A 24731-nucleotide genomic window follows, 5' to 3' on the forward strand; every position below is an offset into this window, starting at 1 on the left:
GTCCCGCCAAAGTAGAATACTACCCAGTTAGTAAGAAATTACCTTTGACACACAATAGCGATCACAAGCGAGTACACAAATCCTCTGCAGTCTGCGAAAACTATAGCCAGGACACGAGCGAGGTACTGGAAACTAACTGTTTGCGTTACACGCAAGTTATGTGACCAACGTCACCGAGTTTACTTATGCTTCACGCACGCTTTAATAAATTTTAGCTGATTAAAGAAAACGAACAAAGAAATGAAGCCTATCTCCATGTCGTTCAAACTTAGTTTCATAACGTCACTTCTTCTTTTACTTTCAGTATTTTTAGTTTCCTCTGCCGTTGACTAAATTCGGCGAATCCAAAAACAGCAAGCGTTCAATAAAAAATGCTCAGCAATCAGAGAACCGCAAGTAAGAAGTCGGTTCGATTTCATGTCTTTACTTGTTGCATATTTGCGAAAGAAAATTGCCGTAGTCTTCTCGTGTTTCAATTAAGACTCGCGCGTGGATTGTGGCGTCTGGTTTATTTTGTTGCATACCAGGATCAAAAAACGATAATTAATTTCGGCCGTGTGATAACTGAGATCTCTCGCCTCACTGTGACAAGTCGCGGTTTCATTTTACGCATCCTGCTGAGAATTTTTTTCTTGGGCGAAGCTGATTGTACGTAATGTATTGCCCTCCACAGCCTTGTTTACACTTATCAGACAGTATTTTCTGACCGAAGTCCGAGTTAGCACTATTTTCTTACTTCAGTTTGATGCATTTCTCTCAGTGTTTAAATTTTCGTTCTGCATTTGAATTTTAAGGTCGAAAAAGTAAAAAACTACTGACTTGCTGCGTCACAACATTTGTTTACACATTAATCACGTGAAAACCTTTTAAGGTCAGGGGGCAATGTTCCGAGAAAAGGGGAAAAACCCCCAAATTCCTAACGCGACAAAATTTCCGCCTGCGCGTGTGTTCATTCGCACTGCAAGCACTTTACCCGCACCAGTTGTGTAAAACTGCTCTGTTCACTCCAAGGCGAGTTACATTTTTTTGGTTCAAGCGTAGGTATGATGTAAGTGTCAATGTTCGATATTTTTTCCCCTTTGGTCACCTTGGTGAATTGATGAGCAGGTACATGAAAGTTAATGTTTTGTTGCAGTGTTATTGATTGAGATTGGTTTTATGTCGTCGCTCGGAAACAATATTTTGAAAGGCTGGTTTTCACCGGCGACGGAGTCGGAGTCGCAGTCGTAGTCGGAGACGTAAGAGCACTTATGACCTAGTGAAAATCGAAAATCGGAGTCATAAGTAGAGTCATATGCTCAACGAAATCGGAGTCGGAAGAATCAGAACGTTTCCATTTCTTCCGATTCCGTTTACGACTCCGTCGCTTATGATCCAGTGAAAACTAGATTGTCCCAATCACAAGGCCCAGAATGGAGCATTAATTGTAATTGGATTATTCTTCTGCTTCTGCTTCTGACTCCTGCAATCTAGTTTTTACTAGATCGTGAGCGACGGAGTCATAATCGAAATGGGTGTTCTGCTTCCGACTCAGTCGGTTTGAATTTCATCAGATCGTATCACTCTACGCTTCTGATTACGACTCCGACTACTACTCCGTCGCTAGTGAAAACCAGCCTGACGACCTCTGAATTCTTTACGGCCCCGATTACAAGCCACATTTTTGTCTCTCTAAGAATATGAAAAGTAATTCATGTCATGTATTGTCAGCGGTTGGCCATGTTGAATTACAGTTGTTGTTGTGTGTGATTTTATCCAGCCAAATCGAACCCTTCTTGAAACGATCGGAGGGTTTCTTAGTATTTAACAATTCACAGTGCGGTTTTGTTTTAATTTATTCGGGGAGACGTTTGATTTCAGACATTCTTTCGACTGGAAGGCTGTGTCATGAACCCGAAGGACGAAATAATCGCCTTTAAGGTATTATTACCCTCCTTGTCATCGTTCGAGCATCTTAAACCAGCTTTTTGTGTTTCCGTAAAAAAAACCCGGAAATTTACAGTCTTAAAAAACCCTCGACTATACGACGCCATGTTTGTTTTGTGATGTTCGACTGGAAATTATTGCTTTGTACGTACTACCCCCTAGAATCTGCGGACACACGAGGACAATAGAGACAAAAAAAATCTTCTGGGTAGGATGAAGACGGCAAAAATAACATCGACTTACGAGCGACGGTTGATCGATTACTTGACCTTACTTGGTCGCTTGTTGGATGCGTTTCGAGCTTTGTCCTGTTTCTTCGGCTCCGTCAGAAAATGCAAAAGTTGTACAATCGTTCCAGCATGCAATATCAGGCTTTGTTGATGTAGACGTTGCCTTTATGATTTTTCGTTAGAGGGCGCAAAGTACTCGTGGCGCAGACGCTGTTGACGATAGACCTAGATTAAAATTTATTTTATTATTTAGTACTCAGTTTACAGTCATGTCATTAATCTTATCGTCAAGTCAAGCAGTGAAGTCAGTGACCGTGACTGCACAGTTCAATGCTGAATTGCCTACGGGCGTCTGTACTTGACTTCACCAGGACAAAAGCTTTAAATGTGATTTGTTTTGATGCCAATGTTTGTTATTCGTGGATCTGTTTAGACGTTTGCCAGTGGTAGACTCTCGAGCGACGGTCAAAACTCGACGTTCAGAAATTAATTCTTTGAGGGTCGACTTGACGCCTTTTTAATTTACACGGCGCAACCTTAATTATTTTTTACTAATTTCCCTGAAGTATTTTTATTTCGCGTTCCAAAAATACCCCAGCAATGCTTCGTAAAGATTCATGTTCAATCTAAATTCGCGATAACAAGCGGTAAACAATTGCCTAAGTCTGCTTGAAAATAGAAGGATTCTGTTCAAATCAGATCGACAAGCAGTCACAGAAAGTTCTACCGTATGAACAACGTTTGGGGAAACAAAATTCTTTTTACAAATAATTTCTCTTAGTAAATTCAAATTCTGTGTTAGCCATGGATAATGCCGTTCTATTCGCCTCTGGAAATTTCCAAAAAGTCAAACCGGAAGTTTTGGTCGTCGAAGGAAGGCCAAACCTTATAGTACGCTTCAGTCACCTGTGTTTTAACACTGTCGACAAATGTTTAGAGAACGACCCTCTTAGGATGTGCTTCTAAAAGAATTTGGGTCCAGAAAGTTCTATGGAAATTTCGGCTTGAAAAGCACAAAAGCGCAAAAACCAAAATTTAAATAATGAAAAAAAAATTTTTTTTTCTTTTATGTGGTTCCTTTTTTTCAGTAATGGCCGAAGGTGAAGTCACATCACCTTCTGGTGCTCAGCTGGATTTTGATGATGACACTTTAAAAGGTAAATCCCAACCTCAAAACATGTCAAGTTAATAATATAACATTATAAAATGGTCATTGAAAAAGGCTACATATATGGCCCATAAAAAATGTTGTAGAACTTGAGACGGAACACGTCGCCTACAAATAAATCAATTTGTTCAATAAACGATGAAGTAGAAGTGTTTACGTCTGTATGAGAAAAAAGAAGATGATTCCGTGTTCGAAAGACACGGGCAATAATTTTTGCAATATGTACAAAATGTACAAAGTTGCCTTTCAAAGTTATCAAATTTATTTACATTTTTCGATTGCTTGGTCAGCACCAAGTATCAGGAGCTCTAGTTGAAATCGGAAGCTGAGCCGCCATTAGCCACAGCAGTTTCACTTCCTAAGCATGTTCAGAAACTATTATGAACTTGGGCGGATACACACAATCAAACAGTAAGATTTCTTGATTCCGGGTAAAGCGTCACCGCTGACCTTAAAGACTCTTGGGATGAGAATGTTTTGACTGAACACGCAAAGGCTCTGGGAATGGGAACTTGAGTTTTAAGAAAATATATCTTAATGGTACTTGCTAGGAAATCGGAACATTTTAACCTTCCAGCCATGGCATACTTTCCAGTATAAAGGGAAACGAATCAGCTAATTTGTCGGTAAGCATCCGCGGGTATATTTTGCAGGTTGCAGGGTGCAGGTCGTAGGTTGAAATTTAATTATAACTGGAAAACCGCTGGCACTAAAAATAATTAATAACCTCCATACTCGTCAGGGTTTCTTACATAAAGTAGTTCGCCTCTTTCACATGGTGAAAACACGATCGATCCGCGATAAGTGTCGCGATAAGTACTTATCGATCGACACGCTAAGACTAGTGAAATCTCTTGAAAGCTATCTGGATGGCCGCTCCACAGATGTTTTCATCGATTCCAGACTTGGCTCGGGTCTTCCCTCAACAACAGAAGATTGCCATCACAAATGAAGCAAACAAATAAAGAAATGAAATAACAAGATTTTAACCGACGGAATATACTTGCGCAAGCTCAGTGTGCTTTCATTTTGGTACTCACAGGGAAGAAACCAAATTCAGCAGATATTTCAGGTGATATTTCAGATGTTTCTTCAAAAACAATAATTCATTGCAGGCTTAAAATTATAGGAATATACTCTCCTCCCATCTCTTCGGCCGGTTTGGCACTTAAGTGGAAGCCACCTTTCTGAGCGATTGTAGACAGAGTCATGTAACAGTCACGGTAGGTCTACCACCTGTACGTTTCTTCTAAGAGCCAGCGGTTTTCCAGTTATAATTAAATTTCGACCTGCACCCTGCACCCTGCACCCCGCAAAATATACCTGCCGTGTAAGCATAGGCGTCCTGGGAAAATTTCAGTTATGTACTAAATCACCGTCTCGTTTTTCAGCGATAGCCACAGTCTACTTAGAAGAAGGTAACAAAGAATACAGAAGAAAAGAAGCTAGTAACGCCATATACTTCTACACACGAGGAATCCAAGTGAACTGCAAAGATGACGTACTGAATGCCAAACTGTACAGTAACAGAGCTACTGCTTATTTCCGTTTCGGTAAGATCTGATTTTATATTTCACACTGTGTTTATTAGTTCTTTATTTAGCCTGTAAAATCCAGAGCTTCTGTTTACTGATTATAGGATATAAAACAGCGCCGCTATATTCGTGGCTCCTTCTCAGAAGAGGCTGGAAAAGAATATACCCAAATATGAAAAACAAAGGTTGTTGGATGTCCAGTCTGTCTTTCTATATCATACTTGTTTTCAAAGATGATCAAGTTATAATATTGTCGTGTTATACGATTGAAAAGGGTAAAATAAGACATCGACTGGACAATGTACGAATAGAGAATAATGATGTTTGCAGAGCTGTTTCTGGAGATCCTTGATCCAAACAAAACAAAGGATTAATAACCTAGGTAGCCATATTACGACCAGTCTCTCGTATTAAGTGGCTGAAGTACATCTCTTACAACTGAACTTGCGCAATGTAAGATACTGTAGTTCTCGTTTCATTGGGAAAATGTTTTAAAAGCACTATTGGGTGTTGGGCTCACATTTTCTCTTGTGTAACTATCTATAACATTAAAATGGTTCCCTTTTATCGGTTTCTTATCATTTTTGCCGCGCTTTGAGCGTGAGTAGTTACCAAGTCAGTCAAAACTAATTTACGGGTCGTGTACTTGATTACTTGAGATCTTTGGTCGTAAACTAAAATATGCCGTTGTTGTCTACTTAAGATAATTTATATCTTTCGAACAGCTTTTTCCTTTAATTGTGTCCTTCAAGTTTCAGACGTTGTTCAAGGTTAAAAGTTTATAGAAAAGATTACGTTTGGTTCTCGCCATGGGCTGGACAACTTTCGAAATTCAATTTATCAGTTTAATTTCATTTAAAACACTGGGAGGTAGTTGTAATATTGTTACTTCATTTTACTCTATCGTTGCCTTCATCATTTCTACAGCATGAAGAGTAATTTTATTTATATTTGCTAGGAAATTACCAGGAAACACTGAATGATGCAACAACCGCTGTTACTTTGGAACCAACTTTCATTAAACCCATTGAAAAAGGTAATTAAAAAGTTCTTGACTACCATTTATAGCTGACTTGTGTATGATAAGTCTATATGAATTAGCAGAAAACTGCTGAGTGTAAGTTCATAGGCCTTTCACTAAAGCAGTTAGCTGTAAGTAACAGGAAGACTTATTTTACTGTTAGTTAAGCCGCCTTTCCTCAAATTGTCTTCTTACAGTGATATCCTCGATTTATCTGTTCGATAGCCTGTTCCTGTACAATGTAGTCTTTTTTATTGTCACTATTCTGGTAACCTGTCAGAAGTAACAATAGTGCTTTAAGGCAAATACTACTGTTCATTTTTCAGGAGCTGGTGCTTGTGTAAAGCTAAAGCGTTATGAAGAAGCCACGTCCTGGTGTGATAAGGGATTGGCAGTATCCTTTGAATCTTAAACATGGTGTCATATTCATTTCCTTTGTTAAAAGATACAATTCCTATTACAAGGACAACTTACTCACTGAGTAAGTTATTAGACAGCATGAGTGAGTTTAAGTTTTAACCCGAGCAAGAAATCGGGCCTAACAGCTCTTAGTTAAACTTCAGAATACCCTTCCAATGAAATATTACTCATCACATCCTGCTACCGTGGTCCGCAGTCACTTACACTAAATACGGCGGCAATCGTGGTCTGCAGTCCGTGGTCGGCCACATAACCCTTTATATCAGTCGCGTAAACTGTCCGTTCCTCGTTCTCGGAATAGAGAACAGATACATAGACGCTCCTCTTTCTTAACACAAACTTGTATACTGGAAATTATTTATACTGAGTACAGCTACTGTGATACTCGTCCTTTAACGAGAAAGAACTGGCAAAATTTAATACCTATTCTTCGTTCTAAACGCGAAGACATATTTGCTTTCCTCGATCTAGTTGCTAACTTCTAAACTACGAGCAGCGAAACATGCATTCCTCGTTAAACCGGAAATACTCGGAAATCTTTTTCTGAAGGAAATTTGGTCAGAATGCTACTAAAGAAATATTATTTGCTTTCTAGACGATAGTTCCATGAGGTGATAGTTGATTTGGCCCTCGGCCTCATCATCTGCCACTCCGTAGAATTCTCGAGCTCCAAACCTAGTTGTTATTTAGCACCAGATCGGTTGGTTTATAACCTAGGGTTATGATAAGCTTTATTACACTGTATATATGACGAGGTTCATGAAAACACTGCTAAGAAAAAATGCCCTCTTTTGCACTATGTGAGCTACACACTTGGATTTGACGACCTCTTGGAACCTACAAATCACGCCAAACCGATCATAAAAGATAAATAAATAGAAAAGGACCAAGAAAATAGAGTAGAGCGTGCAGCAAAAAAGGCTGATATTGCTTGGAGTTATTATATTTTCTACTTTGCAGTTTACACTGGGGTGAAGTTTCTTTGATACCGTTTTAATTTTTGATGCTTCTGGTGTCAAAATTGAGTATTTACTGATCGTTAATTACGGTGCTAATGCTGTACCTGTAAAAAAGTGCTGAAAGAAAAGTGCCTTCTTTTCCACTAAGCTATCCACGCGTGGATTTCATGATCCCTGAAGGCCAACAAATCACTCCAAGCAAGCAAAAACTAAAATAGGGAAGAACACCAGAAAAAAGACCAGAAACAAAAGTCCCAGTTGAGGTTTCAGTTCATATTTGCTACATAAGGTTATTCTTACCGCGGACTATAGATTACGCAGACGCATTTCCTTTCGCCATGGGAGGGTACGGTTTTCAAGGTGTTTACCTGGTGCCAACCTCGGAATTCAGGCTCAATAACTTCGAATCGTTTAGGAGTTCAGACGTTGCTCAGAGGATTAAGTTTTGTAATTAACGATGTGTTAATCTGAATAAATATGAGTTATTGGCTCGGCCCAGAGTAATTGGCACTACAGCAACATTACTTTCAATTTTTTTTACTGCGCGCGCCGTCGTCGAGTGACGTTCCCGTTCTCTTGCTAAATCAGCCTATTAGTTGTTTGTTTGCTTTTTTGTTTATTTTGTAATTTTAAGTTTTCCTTTCCTTTTATTGTTTTTCTTTCTCTCTTTTTTTTATATCTTGCTTTTTATCCTGTTTGATTTAATTGTAGCTAATGTGTGTTGTCAGAATTAATTAATTACTTTATGTTATTCGTTTTCCTAATGTAAGTAAGTAACACCTGATGTAAATAAGTAATGTACATTGTAGTATTGGAGTAGCCATACCAGAGTACTTTGTTATTGTAATTTGTAATTTGTGATACGTGTAATTTGTTAAGACGTGTTACTCAAAAAAAAATCATTACTTTCAATACTTGCACATGTTGCATGTACAATGTCTACTTTAGAGAGCTAAAAGACAACTACGCTCGAGTGTAATTTCTTTAACACCCTTTTCGTAAATCCAGACATTCTTATAAAACTGCATATTACAGGCACTTATTGAAACTCGATTAATTTAGGAAACTTCTATGAAATAAAAATGGGCTAACATTCCCTTTTAGTGTGATAATTGAATAAAGATGGTGAAATTTAAGCTCGGCAATGAAATATGAAAAATGAACTGATCAACATGACACGAGCATGGGAAAAAGTTTCATTACCGAGCTTGAAAAAATTCACCGTCTTCATTCAATTATCGCACTCACGATGACTTTGTCAGTGCCGATCCTAGCAGTATGCTGGACGCCTGTCACATATAAACTCAGTTAAACGACCTTACTTTCCATGTGTCCTCGTAGCTCAGTGGATAGAGCGCCCGCCCGATGTTCGGAAAGTTATGGGTTCGATTCCTGACGGGCACTCAGATTTTTTCCTTTGTTCCACGCACTGTCATGTTGATCAGTTCACTTTTCACATGCCCTTTTATTTAGCAAGAATTTAGGTAAATATCAAGAAATCTATTTTATTTGTCGTTTCGATCATTTTCATGACCACAAAAAGATTGACAAGAACAACAAGACATTAGTTGATTTACAGATCAAGTGTCTCAGTGAACCTGATACATCACAAGAAACAAAGCGACAGAACATGAAGAGCATGATTGTCACTCACACTGCAATAGGCCAGGTAAACATTGTTGTAATAAAAAGAGGTTTGGTACAAGAAAATATTCTTGAGGCTTTAATGGAAAAGCAGAACGTTATCTTAATAATGTTGTTGCCTTAATTCTCGTATATCATCTCACAAAAAATTCTAGCCTTATATAAAAAAAACACTTACCAGCGCATGTTGACTGGGATATTTTAGCGGAAAGCTACATTATAGAAGTCGAGCGCTCTGGGTAAAAAGTTCTCTAGTAACTAACGTGATATTTATGAAACTGAGGAAGCATAACCATTTGATCACACTTTAAAGCCTGAAGACCAAATATTTTTTCAACATTTGATACCCAATTAGATCATGTTTTGTCATCACGTGTTGGTATTTTAATGTAACTGACTGTATTTTGTTAAACAGCATCTATCGATGTTTGCAGTTTTGTCACTAATCAAGATTTTTTTGCCAATAGAAAAAGGCAGATTCTTTACTAAAAATTTCGAAAAACGAAGTGGGGGACAAATGTGGAAAAGGAAACGCCAACGGAAATCTTAGAAACGCCCATCACAGACAGGGGGATTACAAAACAACTATTGATTACGACAAACGTGTTCTAAAAATTGCCCAAGAACAGGAAGACAAAGCTGCAGAAGGAATGGCCTGTGGTAATCTTGGCATTGCTTATCGAAGTCTGGAAGATTTCAAAACACTCATTGACCACTATGGACGCCACCTGAAAATTTCCCAGGAACTGGAAGATAAAGCCGGAGAAGGAAATTTCTATGGTAATCTTGGCAAAGCTTATCAACGTTTGGGTGATTTCAAAACAGCCATTAACTACCATGAACGTCAACTAAAAATTGCCCAAGAAGTGGGAGACAAAGCCGGGGAAGGTAATGCCTATTGTAATCTTGGCAACGCTTACCAAAGTCTGGGGGATTTCAAAACAGCCATTGACTACCATGAACGTCATCTAAAAATTGCCCAAGAAGTGCGAGACAGAGCCGGGGAAGGAATGGGCCATGGCAATCTTGGTAACGATTATATTTGTCTGGGGGATTTCAAAACAGCCACTGACTACCATGAACGCCATCTAAAAATTGCTCAAGAAGCGGGAGATAAAGCCGGGGAAGGAATGGCCTGTGGTAATCTTGGCAACACTTATCACAGTCTTGGGGATTTCAAAACAGCCATTGACTATCATGAACGCCATCTAAAAATTGCCCAAAAAGTGGAAGATAAAGCTGGAGTAGGACAGGCCTATGGTAATCTAGGCAACACTTATCAAAGGCTGGGGGACTTCAAAACAGCCATTGACTACTATGGACGTCATCTAAAAATTGCCCAAGAAGTGGGAGATAAAGCCGGAGTGGGAAAGACCTATGGTAATCTAGGCAACGTTTATGAAAGTCTGGGGCATTTCGAAACAGCCATTGACCACCATGAACGTCGTCTTAAAATTGCCCAAGAAGTGGGAGATAAAGCTGGGGAAGGAAATGCCTATGGTAATCTTGGCAACGCTTATCAAAGTCTGGGGGATTTCAAAACAGCCATTGATCACCATGAACGCCATCTAAAAATTGCCCAAGAAGTGGGAGATAAAGCCAGAGTAGGAAATGCCTATGGTAATCTTGGCATCGCTTATCAAAGTCTGGGGGATTTCAAAACAGGCATTGACCACCATGAACGTCGTCTTAAAATTGCCCAAGAAGTGGGAGATAAAGCTGGGGAAGGAAATGCCTATGGTAATCTTGGCAACGCTTATCAAAGTCTGGGGGATGTCAAAACAGCCATTGACCACCACGAACGTCATCTAAAAATAACCCTAGAAGTGGGAGATAAAGCTGGGGAAGGAAATGCCTATGGTAGTCTTGGCAACGCCTATCAAAGTCTGGGAGATTTCAAAACAGCCATTGACTACCATGAACGTCATCTAAGAATTGCCAACCAAATTGGAGACAAAGCTGGAGAAGGAATCGCCTTTAGTAATCTTGGCAACGCTTATGAAAGTCTGGGGCATTTCAAAACAGCCATTGACTACCATGAAGGTTCTTTAAAGATTGCCCAAGAAGTGGGAGACAAAGTTGGAGAAGGAGTCGCCCTTGGTAATCTTGGCATTGTTTCTCAAATTCTGGGGGATTTCAAAACAGCCATTGAATACCATGAAGGTTCTTTAAAGATTGTCCAAGAAGTGGGAGACAAAGCTGGAGCTGCAAAATTGTCTTATAATCTTGGCAGGAGCTTTGAATTATCAGAGTTTCATCCCAAAGCCCTTGACTGTTATTATTCAAGTGTGAGAATGTTTAATATTGTCAGACATGATCTTAAAGGTAAAGATGAGTGGAAAATTAGCTACCGCAATATGCATGAATTTGCATACACTTCTCTGTGGCGCCTATTATTAAAACAAGGCAAGGTGGTTGAGGCTCTAATCGCTGCTGAGGAAGGACGTGCACAAGCTCTGAATGATCTCATGGAATTAAACTATGGCTTCGAAACAACTTACGATCAGTTACACACTCGGGAAGAAACTACATACGATTCATTCCGTTTCCTTCCATCGTCTGTCGTTTTTATAGCAATTGATGAACGAGACATTGTTTTCTGGGTTGTCCACGACGGAAAAGATGTGGAATTGAGGAGAAAGGAACTTAGTGATCACAGTTCAGTAAATTTGAAAGACTTTCTGGAGACTTTAATTCTGACTGCTTCTCAAGAAATTGGTGTAAGAGCTAGTATAAAATGCGAGGATCGCTCGTTGGATAAGCAGGGAGATGGGCAGGTGGCAACCGGAAGGTCTCCACAGACACCAGCTAAGCCTGTTCCGTTCCAGATGAATGCTCTGAGAATGTTTTATGACGTCATCATTGAACCTGTTGCAGACTTGGTCCATGTTGATGAACTTATATTGGTTCCTGAAGGTCCTTTGTGTCTGGCTCCTTATGCTGCATTCGTGGACTCTAATTCTAAGTATTTATGTGATGTTTGTAGGATCCGAGTGATTCCGTCCCTTACAAGTTTGAAACTGATCACAGATTCTCCGGCTGGTTACCACTGCAAGACGGGGGTGCTTCTAGTGGGTGACCCGTGGGTACAAGAGGTTCTTATCCAAGGAAAAGTACTGGAGCAGCTGCCATGTGCCAGAAAAGAGGTACAGACGATCGGGAGAATATTTAACACCAAACCCCTCATTGGAGGAGAGGCAACAAAGGATGAAGTGTTAAGACGACTTCCCTCGGCTGCTCTAATACACATTGCGGCGCATGGTCGAATGGAAACAGGAGAAATTGCCTTAGCACCCAACACTACACGAGCATCCCAGATTCCTTCGAATGAAGACTTCCTTTTAACTATGAAAGACGTAACGAGCGCTCAAATTCGTGCAAGACTGGTGGTGTTAAGTTGCTGTCATAGTGGTCGTGGAGAGATTAAGGCTGAAGGAGTTGTTGGCATTGCACGAGCGTTTCTGGGTGCTGGTGCTCGTGCTGTCCTGGTGTCCCTGTGGGCGATTGACGATGAGGCCACTCTGGAGTTCATGAAAAGGTTTTACTCACACTTGGTAAAAGGGATCAGTGCCAGTGAATCATTGAACAAAGCCATGAAATGTATGAGAGAATCTGACGAGTTTAATGAAGTGAATCACTGGGCTCCGTTTGTGTTGATTGGAGATGACGTCACAATAAACCTTGGTGGAAACTAAAAATCGTTTTCAAATGTAAGTTGGACTACGTGTAGTAGTGACATGGAAATATCTGTGCTTTAGTAACTGCTCTCAGCGTTGAAATGAAAGAGCGTTGAGGTATTATAACATATGAGACGGATTTTACACTGGTCATTGAATCTCACTCGGGAACCTGGGAGAAAATCTCAGAAACATAATTTCAGTTTTTGATTTGACTTCTTATAAAAGGCAGAGTGTCAACATGTATAATACATTTTTAACAGCAATTTGAGGTCATCAAATATAGTTATGACAGTTTTATATACGACAAAATTGTTACAATGTTTAGTTAAGGCATAAGTAACTTTAAATCCTGAGTGGCGTAACGTGCGAGTCCTTTTTGTACGAAATGATTCCTCTATGTGAAAGATCTGCTAGCATTGAATGTTGCTTTACTGTGTTTTACCATTGTGATTTCAGTACGATTTACTTTATAAAGAAGTTTGATAAACGATTTATATATCTACCCCTTAGGTACGGAACGCAGAAATTGTATATGGCGAGGAAGTGACCGATGGGCAGAATCTTGACCAAGATGTGTATCCTTGACGTACATTTGTTGGCTTGATATGAAGCTCTCTTCCTCACAAGAGAGAGGACTCAATACGCTGATGAAAGACTTTTAACGTACAAAAGTGTGAAAAGGAGTGGAAGATTTCGTAGTTATTACGGGGAAAATGATTGATATAAACCTCCCCAAGAATATATATATATATAGCTTTCTTGAATGTTCACGGGTGTTAGCGGTACGATGAGGCCGATCTATTTGAATTATTATCAAGATAAATATTGATTTTAGCGTTAATAAGAACCCACTCAGGGATAGAAAGCAAATAACTCAGACAGACATCGCTGCAGTGTATGTTATTTTATCTATCATTACAACCCTGAGAACCATTTAAACGTCTAGCTGAAGCAAAGTGTTTTAATTTTATTATTACAGCGATGAAGTCTTTTTTGAGCGGTTTTCCAGTAGCTTTATCTAAGTAGCGAGTCTCACGGCGCAGGTATAATATAAATAGCAACATTTCAGTATTTTCAGAAATGTTCAAAATCAATTAGGTGTTGGGTTCCTTAGTCATTGTATAACCCGCTTGGAGGAGTCAGGTTTTTTTAAAATTTAAAATTTATTTTTTAAGTCATTTTTGTGTCACTTTTCTTTAAGAGAGTGATATCCAGTGATATCCGTTTTATTATTTTTTTTGTTTGGAATAACTGACGGACTTCGGTTGTAACCTGATAAGTCGTTAATGGGTCCATAATAAAAACTGTTTTGTTACCAAACAGTAGTAAATTGAGTAATAGTTCCAACTTCATAGTCCGCTTTGGGAATATATGAGCTTGGCGTAATAGAATTTGTCCGTTCATATTGTAATACTTCACAGAATTGAGACTCGGAGTTTCACGCTGCGCTTACTATTTTACTAATCCCCCACCGTCACTCGCTTGTTTTTCCCGTCTGAAGGTTTAAAACCTTCTCTGACAACAACCGTTCCAGGCGTAATAAGATATTTTAGCGGTGTTGTGCACCAAGCTTTGGTAAGGAGGGGAACAGGCAAGCAGGAAGGGAGTGGCGGGGGGGGGGGGGGGCTGTAAGGAAGAGGGGTGTTAAGGTAAGAGATTGTTAATAATCGTTAATTGTCGTTCCCTGAACAACGTAAATGTCGCACCCTGAATATTAAAAAAATAAGCCAATGTCCATATATTAAAATTCTAACTTGAGTCTGAGGCTGAGGGGAATAAAACAAACAAAATAACATCGAGGTTGAGGAATTAAAATGTAATTTATTTTCTTTTATTTCCCTGAGCCTCGGAGCCGAGTTGGAATTTTAGTAAAGTATTACCAAGTACCAACTTTGCATAATTATGGAAAAAAAATTAAAAACAAAAAAACAAAAAACAAAAAACATGGCGGCTTTCGAGAATGAGGGTCTATTGCGGGGTATTGTCAATTTTTCATTAGTTTCAAACATGGCTTTCAAACTGCACGAGATAACATTTTCATACGAGTTTGAAAGCCGATGGTACCAACATACTGTTATAATATTTTCAGGTAGATTAGAACTAGGTTTCGAAGCTCCTTTAGTTATTAAGAGGTGCTCAAAGTCATTTTTTGAGGAAATACACAGCATAATAGGAAGGTAAATTAGCTTGAAAGTTTCCCTTGTAAAAACAGGAGTAAATTCTTATTCAATGTGGCGTTAAAAGACTGACTTCTGGCTGAATTGGTGTTGACGTCCATTTCCAAAAGTCATTAATATCGAATCTTGCACATTGTCAAATCGACAGAACTTTGAGACTAAAAATTGTCCTAGACTCAGAGATATATGTACCTTCTTGATGTAACACGATGTTCTCAGAAGTAACATGAAAGGAAATGTATGACAATCGGTTTGGAGAATTGAAATTTTGAAACTGAAAAGGTCGCAACTAACCAGGTCCAGCTGGCGAAACTGAAAGGATGTTTCACTGTACTTATCCTTAGGGTTTCCTTAGGGTTTCCCTAGGGATAATCTGCCACTCAAACACGTCCTTGGTATCGAGATTACTGTTGTTTCTTTTAACTGCATGATCAATTGACTTTAAAAGCTTCCCTGTGATCGGTAGTCTTCTTTTTGCTTCAAAACCGCATTTCTTTTTTTTGGTCTCATCTCGTAACCGCAAAACATTTCGAAATGAGACGCGACTGGCATTAAAATGACAGCTTCTAGGCCTTCGCCTCCACTCATGACCGTTGCTTAACCTCTCGCCTAAGACTCTGGCGTCGAGGATACAGAGAGAGCGGAGCCTGGGAGCTGGTTTCTAACAAAAGCTGTCATGTGTAGAGGTCCTGTTATTTCAGCGATCGTCGCTCCAGTGATGTTGGCGCCTCGAAGATTTGCATCTTGCAGGTCACAACCTGTTAAGTTACAATTCTACAGGAAAATGCAGAGAAGGACATTGTTAAAAGTCGTATAACTGCGTTCAATCCTACATGGACATCAGTGGAAAGATCTTATTTTAAATTTTCCTCCGTTTGACTGGAATAGTTTGGTCTTATTACTGTACCGCCTCAGGTGACTTGTCAGTTGTAATCTAAAATTTGGTCTCCGTAGCATAAATTCAACAACACTGCCATTTTCATTCATCAAAGGTTAACAAATTTCTTATTAACCAAGATTGCCGGGGACCGTGTTTGGGAGATAGCACCTCGATCCTGAGGCCCCATTGAAAGGGGGAGAGGGGGGGGGGGGGGGTGTCTGAGTATCCCAGATCCCGTTAATTTTTGGCCTACATATCCCATATCCCTTTGATTCCAAGTGCAAATATTACCAATTTTCCTACTCTATCAGTTCCGTCTTATCTGATCTAAATATCCCATATTCCATTGATTTTTTTCCCCAAAACATTTCCCCCAAAACATTTTTCCCAGTATAGGTTCCAGGGGCCCGTTTCTCGAAAGCCCCGGAAACTTTTCGGGGTGCAAAGCCATTTTTAGTCAATCGGTATTTAAAGACAGAGAGGTGTATACGCCTGAAACTTCTTATATGAAGGGAACCTCTGCTCATATTAAGAATATGTGCTTAAAACAGCTCTGAAGTCATAAGGTTTGAGATTTTGCTACGGCTTTTCGGGACCTTCGCGAAACGGGCACCAGACCTCTAATATTTACGATATAAATCGTTTTCAAAAATTTGTAATGGTCACTCTTGAAAATATATGTTGACTAGCATACGAAACTTCAAGCTCTGTATTGCAATTGATGCGATGGAATACACTGTTTATTACCGCTGTTTGTGTTATATTTTTAATCACGCTACGATGATCTATGACACTCCTGCCTATGAACAAGAGTTTCTACGTTCCCGTATCCCGTTAATTTTTTACCTAAATATCCCGTGTCCCGAAAAACCCCTATAAGGTCTCAGATCTTAAACAGTATCCGTGTATCCAGTACCGATGCTTTTCCAGATCGGCCCTCCCACTTAGTCAATAAGATGTATATCTGACCTCTAAATCAGCGCCTGCTAGCACCGCTCCCCGTAAAATGCAGTTTTGAAGATTGGCGCCTTTTAGAGTAGCGACACGAAGGTTTACATTTCCCAGCTGACTTCCTTCTAGGTCAGAATTCTTCAAGTTCACACCTGGAAGAAAAGACATCTTTTACTAAGCAAGTTTGATACTGATAATAAGTTATAAGCTCTATTTTCCCGCAGTCAGTATTTATCGATTAAGTCTACTCACGAGGCCGGCTGGTACCAAATAAAAGGAAATGCTATCTACAGGTCTTTTTTTATGGAAGCCTTTCGGATTTAAAGACGGGAGACTGCTCATGCGAGGCGCACCAACACCGAGCGAATTCCTACCCTCCCGGGACAACCGATCTCCAGCCGACAGTAATATAGTGACCCAAGGGTTTCCGAAGACTTTTCGGTTCCAGACCTCACTCAAGCTGTGATGACCCATACAAAACCAAAGACGCGTCAGTAGAAGGTAAAATTATTCGATCTCTAATTTGACGTGATGGCTCGTTGTGAGTCTATAGCATTTTTGTAAGCATTAGACCGGAGTAGACGCCGAAGAATGTCTACAAACTCATCAAAAGAACGCATTCTGTAAAGCTTTTACGCCAAGCTTTCCTTCATGAAGCGGCATTTAGGTCACCCCGACAGTGAAATTTTGTTGTCTAGTCGCAGAGAGTGTTAACGTACATTTTGATCTATTATAGGGATGCGCGTTTTGTAAGCGTTGGTTGTTGTCTCACAATTTCCTTTGGGCATTCCGAACTGGAATGCCAAGAGGTCTTTCAAAGGCCGAGTTCAAACTGTACTTAGAAGGGCTTCCCGTCTGTGAAGAATTTTCCGTCCTAGTACTGGCATGCCACGGGTTCATGACGGGGAGCCTGCTCAAATTTACCGGTCTACTTATCAGTCTGATTCGACGAGTTTGGTTTTGTGCTACACTGAATCCATCACACTAACTTTTACAACGATTTTGCGCTTTAGTTTCGGAAGAAAATTGACCTGAAAAGTCTGGAACTAGGACGAAAGCAAAGCACGCTGGGATTACAAAATGGCGCCTAAATGGCCTCTAAATGTCTTCAATGAGCATTTTCGAATCAAAAGGTACGGTTAGACGAGTTTTGAGTCACGAATACAAGCTAGGTTGGAAAACTTGTCAAACAGGTTACCATCTTACCCTCTAAATTAGCCCTGGTTCCAGCAGGGTCTTCAAAATTACAACCTCGAAGGGAGGCTCCTTCCATTTGGGCCCTCTGAAGACGCGTACAGCTGAGAATGGCTCCCTTGAAAGGGTACAACGAAAAGGAAACAGGAAGATTTCATTAATATTCAGGAAAGGAAAATGATTCAACAATTATTTTAATCCTTTAGGTTTTCTAGTTTTGACTCTAAGAAGCAGTGCGTACAATGGATTCACGAAAACCAGTTGACTTAGTTTCCGAAAACAATGCAGAATAAATACAATAAATACAGTGAGAGGAAAATTATTGTATAAAGGCATTCGCGAAAATTTCGAGTACTAAGTTAACTAATGAAACTACAGTGGAACCTCGTTAAAACGGTCATCAACGGGCCATGAAAATTTGGCCGTATTCACGGGGTGGCCGTATTACCAGGTAGAATCAAATTTCATGACTGGGCCAAATTGAGTGACGTCTTAACAGATATACCACTTCTAAACAACTAGTCTTTAATAAGCATCCGAAATGCAGATATAATTAAAAAAACAAAACAAAACAAAACAAAACAAACACCAGTCACTTGACTTATCAGTGACTGATAAAACTATCAGTTTGTAAAAAAAAAAATCTTCAATCAGTTCATACAATATTAACAATGAAAAAAATGAACATAACTGGTTTAAATGGCCGTGCAAACGGGGTAAAATTTTATTAAAAGGATTGTACAGATGGGGATTTCAGAATGTGGTGTTACACAGTATCGATTCTCCATACCGCCGTTCTTCTTGCTATATAAGTCGCATTGCAATAAAAAGTTAGATCATAATCACTTTTCAAGCTACTTACATCCATATGAGCTCCAGAGAGATTGGCTCGTTCCAGACAGCAGTTCGAGAGATTGGCGTGTGCAAGGTCCGTTTTTCTAAGATTCGCCATTTTGAAATTAATGAAACGCAGATCTAGCTTGGAAAGATCTGCCGAGTCTAAATTGATTCCCTGCAACATTTAAATTAAAGGAAAAAAAGAGATGAATCGAAGTAACTTTTAAATAGTTTTAACTAGATTTGCACAATACAAGAGAGACGTGTAAAACTATCTACACCACGCCATATGAAGCAACACTGAATCGTGTTTTACAGTCGTCGAATGGAAAATACAAGTCTCTGAGCAAATTCCAGCGACTTGAAAAAGTGCAAAAAGGCTCTACAGTAGCAGGCTTATGAAGATGTACACGTAATTGAAAGAAAACATGGTACTCTTTCTTTCTGAGCGGGCCCTTAAAGGAGCTCAGTCGCGGTTTTTTGAGTGATTTCAGCCACGTACAAAATTACCCTTAAATTGAAGGACCCGTTTACTAAAAGAGGAAAACACTAAAGAGATAATAACAAAACATCAAGGAACAAGGATGTTTAAGGATGGAGAAGATTAACACGGATTACATTTACAAACAACGAACTTGAAAAATTCAAGCTAAACTTTTCAAGATGCGAAAACTGTGACGTAGCTCCACTGGCTATATCCGGAAGCTAGAGGCTTATAAACCTCGTTCCCAGTGTCTCTTATCTTCCGCCCTCCAAGAGCGGGGAGATGAGAGAGGTTGGAGGCTTATCGGAAAGATTTGTGCCCGAGAGTTAGGGACCAGAGAGGGGGCGGGGAGGGGGGGGGGGGGGGAAGGAAGCCATTTTCGGAGAAGGGAGGCTACCAACATCATTTTACGGCACTGGGTTTTGCATTGCACGAGATATAAATGAAATACTGAGAGCTTACATGTGTTTTTTGGAGTTACATGTACCTGACATCGGAGTTCACAGTTTGACGGCGTTGATAATAAAATTTTCACAAATTCACTCCTTGAAAGAGGAGCATCATCCGACCTCTCCATACTCTGCAATAAACAAAAGCAATACACACTAGTAAGGTTACAGGAGAATCTTTGCTTCCAATATCTACCTCATCAGCATAAGCGATTCAATTACTGATGAAGCTACAAACATTTTACATGGAAGTTCTCAATATTGAAAGGGTAAAGAAGGATAAACTCTCTCAAAGAAGTTGTGCAGCGACATGAGTTATAAAAAATCAAAATTTTACAAAAATGTATCAGCTCATTAGCCATTTAACCACCCACAAATATGGAATTTTGGGAAAATTTCTTCTTGAGTATTATACCCGAAGAGCCAAAAGTTTGAGGTCAGTAAAGATCACTCTCTTTTCACGAATGATAAGCACAGCAGGATGGCGATGGAAATGGGGTAAAAGTGTCACTCATTGTAAAACACAGGTCCATGTACAGCAAAGAGGTCTGAAAACGGAGAGAAATCACAATATTGCGACCGAAGGCAGCAGCCTCGTCGATAAGAACTCGAATTTTGTGAGCTTTTAATCACAGCACGTTTTAAATAGAATTTCAACCTGGATTTTATCTCAATGAGTTTTAGCAATCAAATGCTGTCGGGAGAAGAGCGATTAAGGAGCATTTACTTCTCTTATCATCCCTTTTTCGATTTTTTTCTCGGCACAACCTCAATCTATGGCCGCTTTTCATTCAACCAAAAATCGTAGACATTCGAAACGAACCATTCAGCCGAAAATTCCAGAAGGGACAGACATTCCTGGTAAAAAGTTTTCGCAAGGTTGTCATTTTTAACGAAAATTCCGGAAAATATTGTTGCATTCGAGTGATTCGACACAGGAAATTACCAGAAATAACCAGAGTTTTAGGTTGAATGGAAAGCGCCCACTGTATTTCTTTCCTTGGGCACTTTTGCAAGGAAGGGCTCATTTTCCTGCCAAGGAAACAAGCCACAATGACAAACGTAAAACTTCCCAACGAGTACCTTCACCATTTCTTCTAACTGCTCCAAGACACTTGAGATCCCAAAAAACTTGGCTTCTTCCAGAACTCCTGTTATAAATGACCAAAACAGAACCCAACGTGACTTTAAAACACTTTTTTTTATTTTTAGTAAAAACCTATTTTAGACTTAACAGAAAATTTTATGTCGTAGACAGCATACACTGTAGTTCTCTATTGTACAAGAAAATGAGAATACGGCCCCGTCCACACTACGGGAGAAATTTGAAGACGCAACAATCACCGGTCATTTTGGAGTTTGTTTGAGGAAAACTCGGTCAGGGAGATCACATGGTTGTCGTGACGTCATCGTATTAGAAAAGTTCCGTTTTCAAAATGTTTTCCGCCTACACTAGAAGGCAAAGCCGCCGTTTTCACCCGGTTTGAAGAGCATTTTTGAAAGGCTCCGTTTTCGTGACGGATTGGTGTGGACGGTAGGTCTGACCGTAGAAAAAGGATTAGTAATACGTTTTCAAATTTCTCCGGTATAGTTTGGACAGGGCCTTGGGAAAACAATAATTGTGAAAAAACAACAACAACAACAACAACAACAACAACAACAACAATAGCAACAACAAAAACAAAAGCAAAACAAACCTAAGATTACCTCAAGAAAAAAAAAAAAAAAGGAAACATGTTTCGAATGTTTCGTTGAACAATGCCTTCTTGTGACAGCCATGTATTAGAGCGCTCTCATACGCTGAAAATTTAAACTTTACTTTCGTGTGTCAAAAAATGAACCTTTGTACCTCTGAAAGGAATAGTGAGACACCGAGACACGCAAAGGGAGCCAAGAACCCTGTTTAAGAACACGGGAGTTAGGCTTGAACGATTTTAGACTCTAATATAAAATGAAACTTGGGAAGGTGAGCCGTTTGCATTTGCACACCTTTACCTTGTGGGTTGACGCCCTTGTCCAATATAAGCTGTCCATGGCGTAAGTAATTGAGGATTGGTTCAAAATAGACTGGGCTTCTGTCGATGAGAACAGCTCCTTGAGGATCTGTTATATTGCTCCATGAGTCTACCCAGTGAATAAAAAACATCCTCATATTATCACAATTGTCTTCCAACTACCAAAAACACAGGGGCCCACTGCATCAAATTAGAATTGAGACAAATCAATAATAACATTACCTTTTGCGCCGTGCCGGCCATTTTGAGTTGTCAGACATAGGTGGCCATCTAGAGTGAAGTCTCACGAACTGAGAAATGTCTAGAAACTACTCGGAACTCTCGGTACATGGTTGAATATCCTGAAAATTTCCCAATTCCCTTGGCTGTCCCTAGCCTCAAATGCAGATGTGCTTTGGGCGAGGAAGATTGCATGATGAGCCCAAAGAGCTTCTGTGTAGGAGGCTAGGCTGTCCAAGACCTCACATGAGATGGCTGCCACATATTGAAAATACAAAATGGCTGCCACAAAACAAAACATGCATTGTATCCCTTATTTGTCTCCTAATTTGCTGTGAGGAGCTCATGTGCCAAAACTAGGCAAAACTGAGGCAAGCACTATTTTTGTACATTTACATAATTGATTGGTTAAGAAAAATTGCTATTGGACTGACCTGCTGGAGAAAACATTCTAGATAACATACTGTTTGGCTCATTCATCAGTGTTGATCTAAAACAAACAGAACACTCAGATTATAAAAGACAGGTAAAGTAAAAAATAACATTACACAGAGAAAACTACACTTAAATTGCTGAGCACTGAGCACATGCTGGTAGAAAGCACACATTCAATTTGTGCTTGGATGACAGAGAATTAGTACATTGTCAAATCACCGACAGAGTCAAGCTCAAGTGGCTCAGTATACCATAATATTATGTATCACAACTCATCCATGTTTCTGAGGCATTAAGGAACTACTAACAGCAACTAGGAGTATTTCTACTCCCCCCTGGATGGGATGCTAATCCATCCCAGAGTTACCCCCCAGTATTTGCCACTACCCATTCACACACCTGGGTGAAGGGGGCCACTTTAAGAATAAAGCTTTTTGTCCAATTCCAAGAACACAAGGCGGTGGCCTTGGCCAGGGCTCAAATCTGGACAGCTCAATCCAGAATCTAGCACAGTTACCCTGTCCCAAACCAAGTCCATAACTCAGACTGTTCATGATGTTGCAGTCAAACCAAGTGAAGCTTACCCAACATTACACTTTGCTGAATGGATTATTTAAATATTTGAACCTGATAGTCATAATTTTCAAGATTCCAATAATGAATTGATTATTTGAATATTGAAGTCAGAACCCGTTAGCCATATTCTTGGAATGACCAGCAGGTTCAAATCATATTCAAAGAATCAATTTGCAATATTGCATTCTTGAAATGACTAGCAGGTTCAATATTCAAACATTAATCAATATTATAAATAAATGTATTCTTGAGGGCTATGCTTCACTTGGTTTGACTGTAATAGTCAAGAGAATCCATACCTTGTTGTTGTGAACATTGTGCCACCTACGTTTAGTGTCACCCAGTCAGTAAATGCTAAAAAGAGTGAGGATAATAAAAATGAAATGAAACTGTTACATGTAATATTAACAACTATACATGTAATTATAAAACAGCACTTTATTGAAAGAAGGCTACAGAAAATTCTTTAAGAATAAGTTCCCCTTGGCTAATGATTTTACAGTTTAGAAAATTCCGTAGTACAGTGGAAATCCACATCATCACCACATTGGCTGAAGACAAGTCTAAATTTCAGGTTTCATGAAAATGTAAATTTATACATGTCAGTGGTAATTTACATTCAGAATTAATAAAATATTGTCATCATGTGCATGTATCAATTTGTGACAGCTTAATAAGATTTTGCTAAATGTATCGTCTGATGTTTTCTAAGTTACTTGTCTGAGCTGTTTTTAACACCATGCTGTAAATTCCTTCAATCATTCACTCTTATTACATTTCTGCATAAATTGTTGACACTTCCAACATGCTACTTACATTTCATTTCGCTAATATTGTCGCTCACACCATTGGCTGGACTGTTTTCAAAAGGAAATGGCACTGGTGAATTGAAATAACAATTATACAAAGGATTAAGTATTTTTTGTAAAGTCTACCTGTAGATCTAATATTAAAGCACAGTTTAGGAAACAGTAGCTCAATAGCTCAGTGACCCATTAGAATATGTCAAAACACATTATTGTATGCACTTTGAAAATGGTGTGGCTTAGGACAAGATGACAACTCATATTTGAGGGGAACTATTAATATCCCTAGAGACAACACTACCACTGACAGTAGTCAGTGGCGGATCCAGAGCTTGAGCTAAGGGGGGGGGGGGGGAGGGGGGAGGAAGTTGTTTTGCTTGCCCTGCTGGCTTTTCTTCCCTCTGTCATTTCTTTCTTTTTTTTTTTTTTTTCTACCCAAAATAGGGGGGGGGGGGGGGGCCCTCCCCGAGATCTGCCACTGGAAATATGGATTTACTATCTACAAGGTGTTACTACATGTTCACATACTGTCTACAGGCATGTTGCCCTGTCCAAATGTTTTGTAGTAGCAGGCACTCTGGGTGACAAAAATAGTGGGCACAAAAGGCCAGAGATGGATATGTTATTGGTCAGGCAGCATACAGGAACACCATTGTGAGATAGACAGAAAAGTATTTACAGTAGTTGGCAAAACTGATGGTTACCAGCACATTGAAATGTTCATTTTCATGTACAGGTCTCAAAGTACATGTAAGGAGGACTTCATTTTGTACGATATCATGCCGGGGGATAACAAGTACATTATTTTATTTAATAAATCTTGTCATACATATATTTACTGTAAAAGGATATTGCATTACTAACTTTTTATCTAATGCTAGAATGTGGCAGGATTTTAAGCACTGTTACCATGTACAGCTCAGTCAAGCAGTTTTAAAATCTTAAGTTGTGTTGACTTAAAGCTGCCAGTTTCTTCTAAAGACACAACAACATCAAGTCAAAATAGAAATCAGGAAAAATTTTCCTACCCACTGCAGGATTTTCTGAAGAAACAAAAAGGACTTCATCATCTCTGAAAAATAAATAAACTGATTACTACTTACATGTATAAGAAAACGTAACTTC

The 24731-nt window shown here is 39.4% G+C and overlaps 2 protein-coding genes across 3 annotated transcripts in view; one reads left to right on the plus strand and one right to left on the minus strand.

Moving 5' to 3' along the window:
- The first annotated feature begins 883 nt into the window (after positions 1-883).
- Positions 884-13903, plus strand: LOC110065056 (uncharacterized). The gene is made up of 8 exons (XM_089295848.1): positions 884-1048; positions 3245-3313; positions 4716-4877; positions 5818-5895; positions 6207-6274; positions 8803-8928; positions 9371-12613; positions 13094-13903. Exons 2-7 carry the CDS (start codon positions 3247-3249, stop codon positions 12596-12598), a joined length of 3729 nt encoding a protein of 1242 aa, XP_089151974.1. The 5' UTR covers positions 884-1048; positions 3245-3246; the 3' UTR covers positions 12599-12613; positions 13094-13903.
- Positions 13904-14532: 629 nt separating this feature from the next.
- LOC110064830 (BTB/POZ domain-containing protein KCTD9-like) overlaps positions 14533-24731 on the minus strand; it is a 47812-nt gene continuing 37613 nt past the window's right edge. For both annotated transcript variants that reach the window (XM_089297082.1, XM_089297026.1), the window contains exons 3-13: positions 24635-24678; positions 23617-23679; positions 23100-23154; positions 22224-22279; positions 21551-21679; positions 20639-20706; positions 19594-19686; positions 18648-18797; positions 17798-17903; positions 16610-16743; positions 14533-15534 (exon numbers count right to left, since the gene is read on the minus strand). In XM_089297082.1, the coding sequence (XP_089153208.1) occupies positions 15370-15534; positions 16610-16743; positions 17798-17903; positions 18648-18797; positions 19594-19686; positions 20639-20706; positions 21551-21679; positions 22224-22279; positions 23100-23154; positions 23617-23679; positions 24635-24678 (1063 nt within the window). In that variant the 3' untranslated portion in view covers positions 14533-15369. The remainder of the gene's footprint in view (positions 15535-16609; positions 16744-17797; positions 17904-18647; positions 18798-19593; positions 19687-20638; positions 20707-21550; positions 21680-22223; positions 22280-23099; positions 23155-23616; positions 23680-24634; positions 24679-24731) is intronic.

This window comes from Orbicella faveolata, unplaced genomic scaffold, assembly GCF_042242905.1.
Source record: "Orbicella faveolata isolate gen_17 unplaced genomic scaffold, um_ofav_v1 contig_1, whole genome shotgun sequence".
NCBI lineage: Eukaryota > Metazoa > Cnidaria > Anthozoa > Scleractinia > Merulinidae > Orbicella > Orbicella faveolata.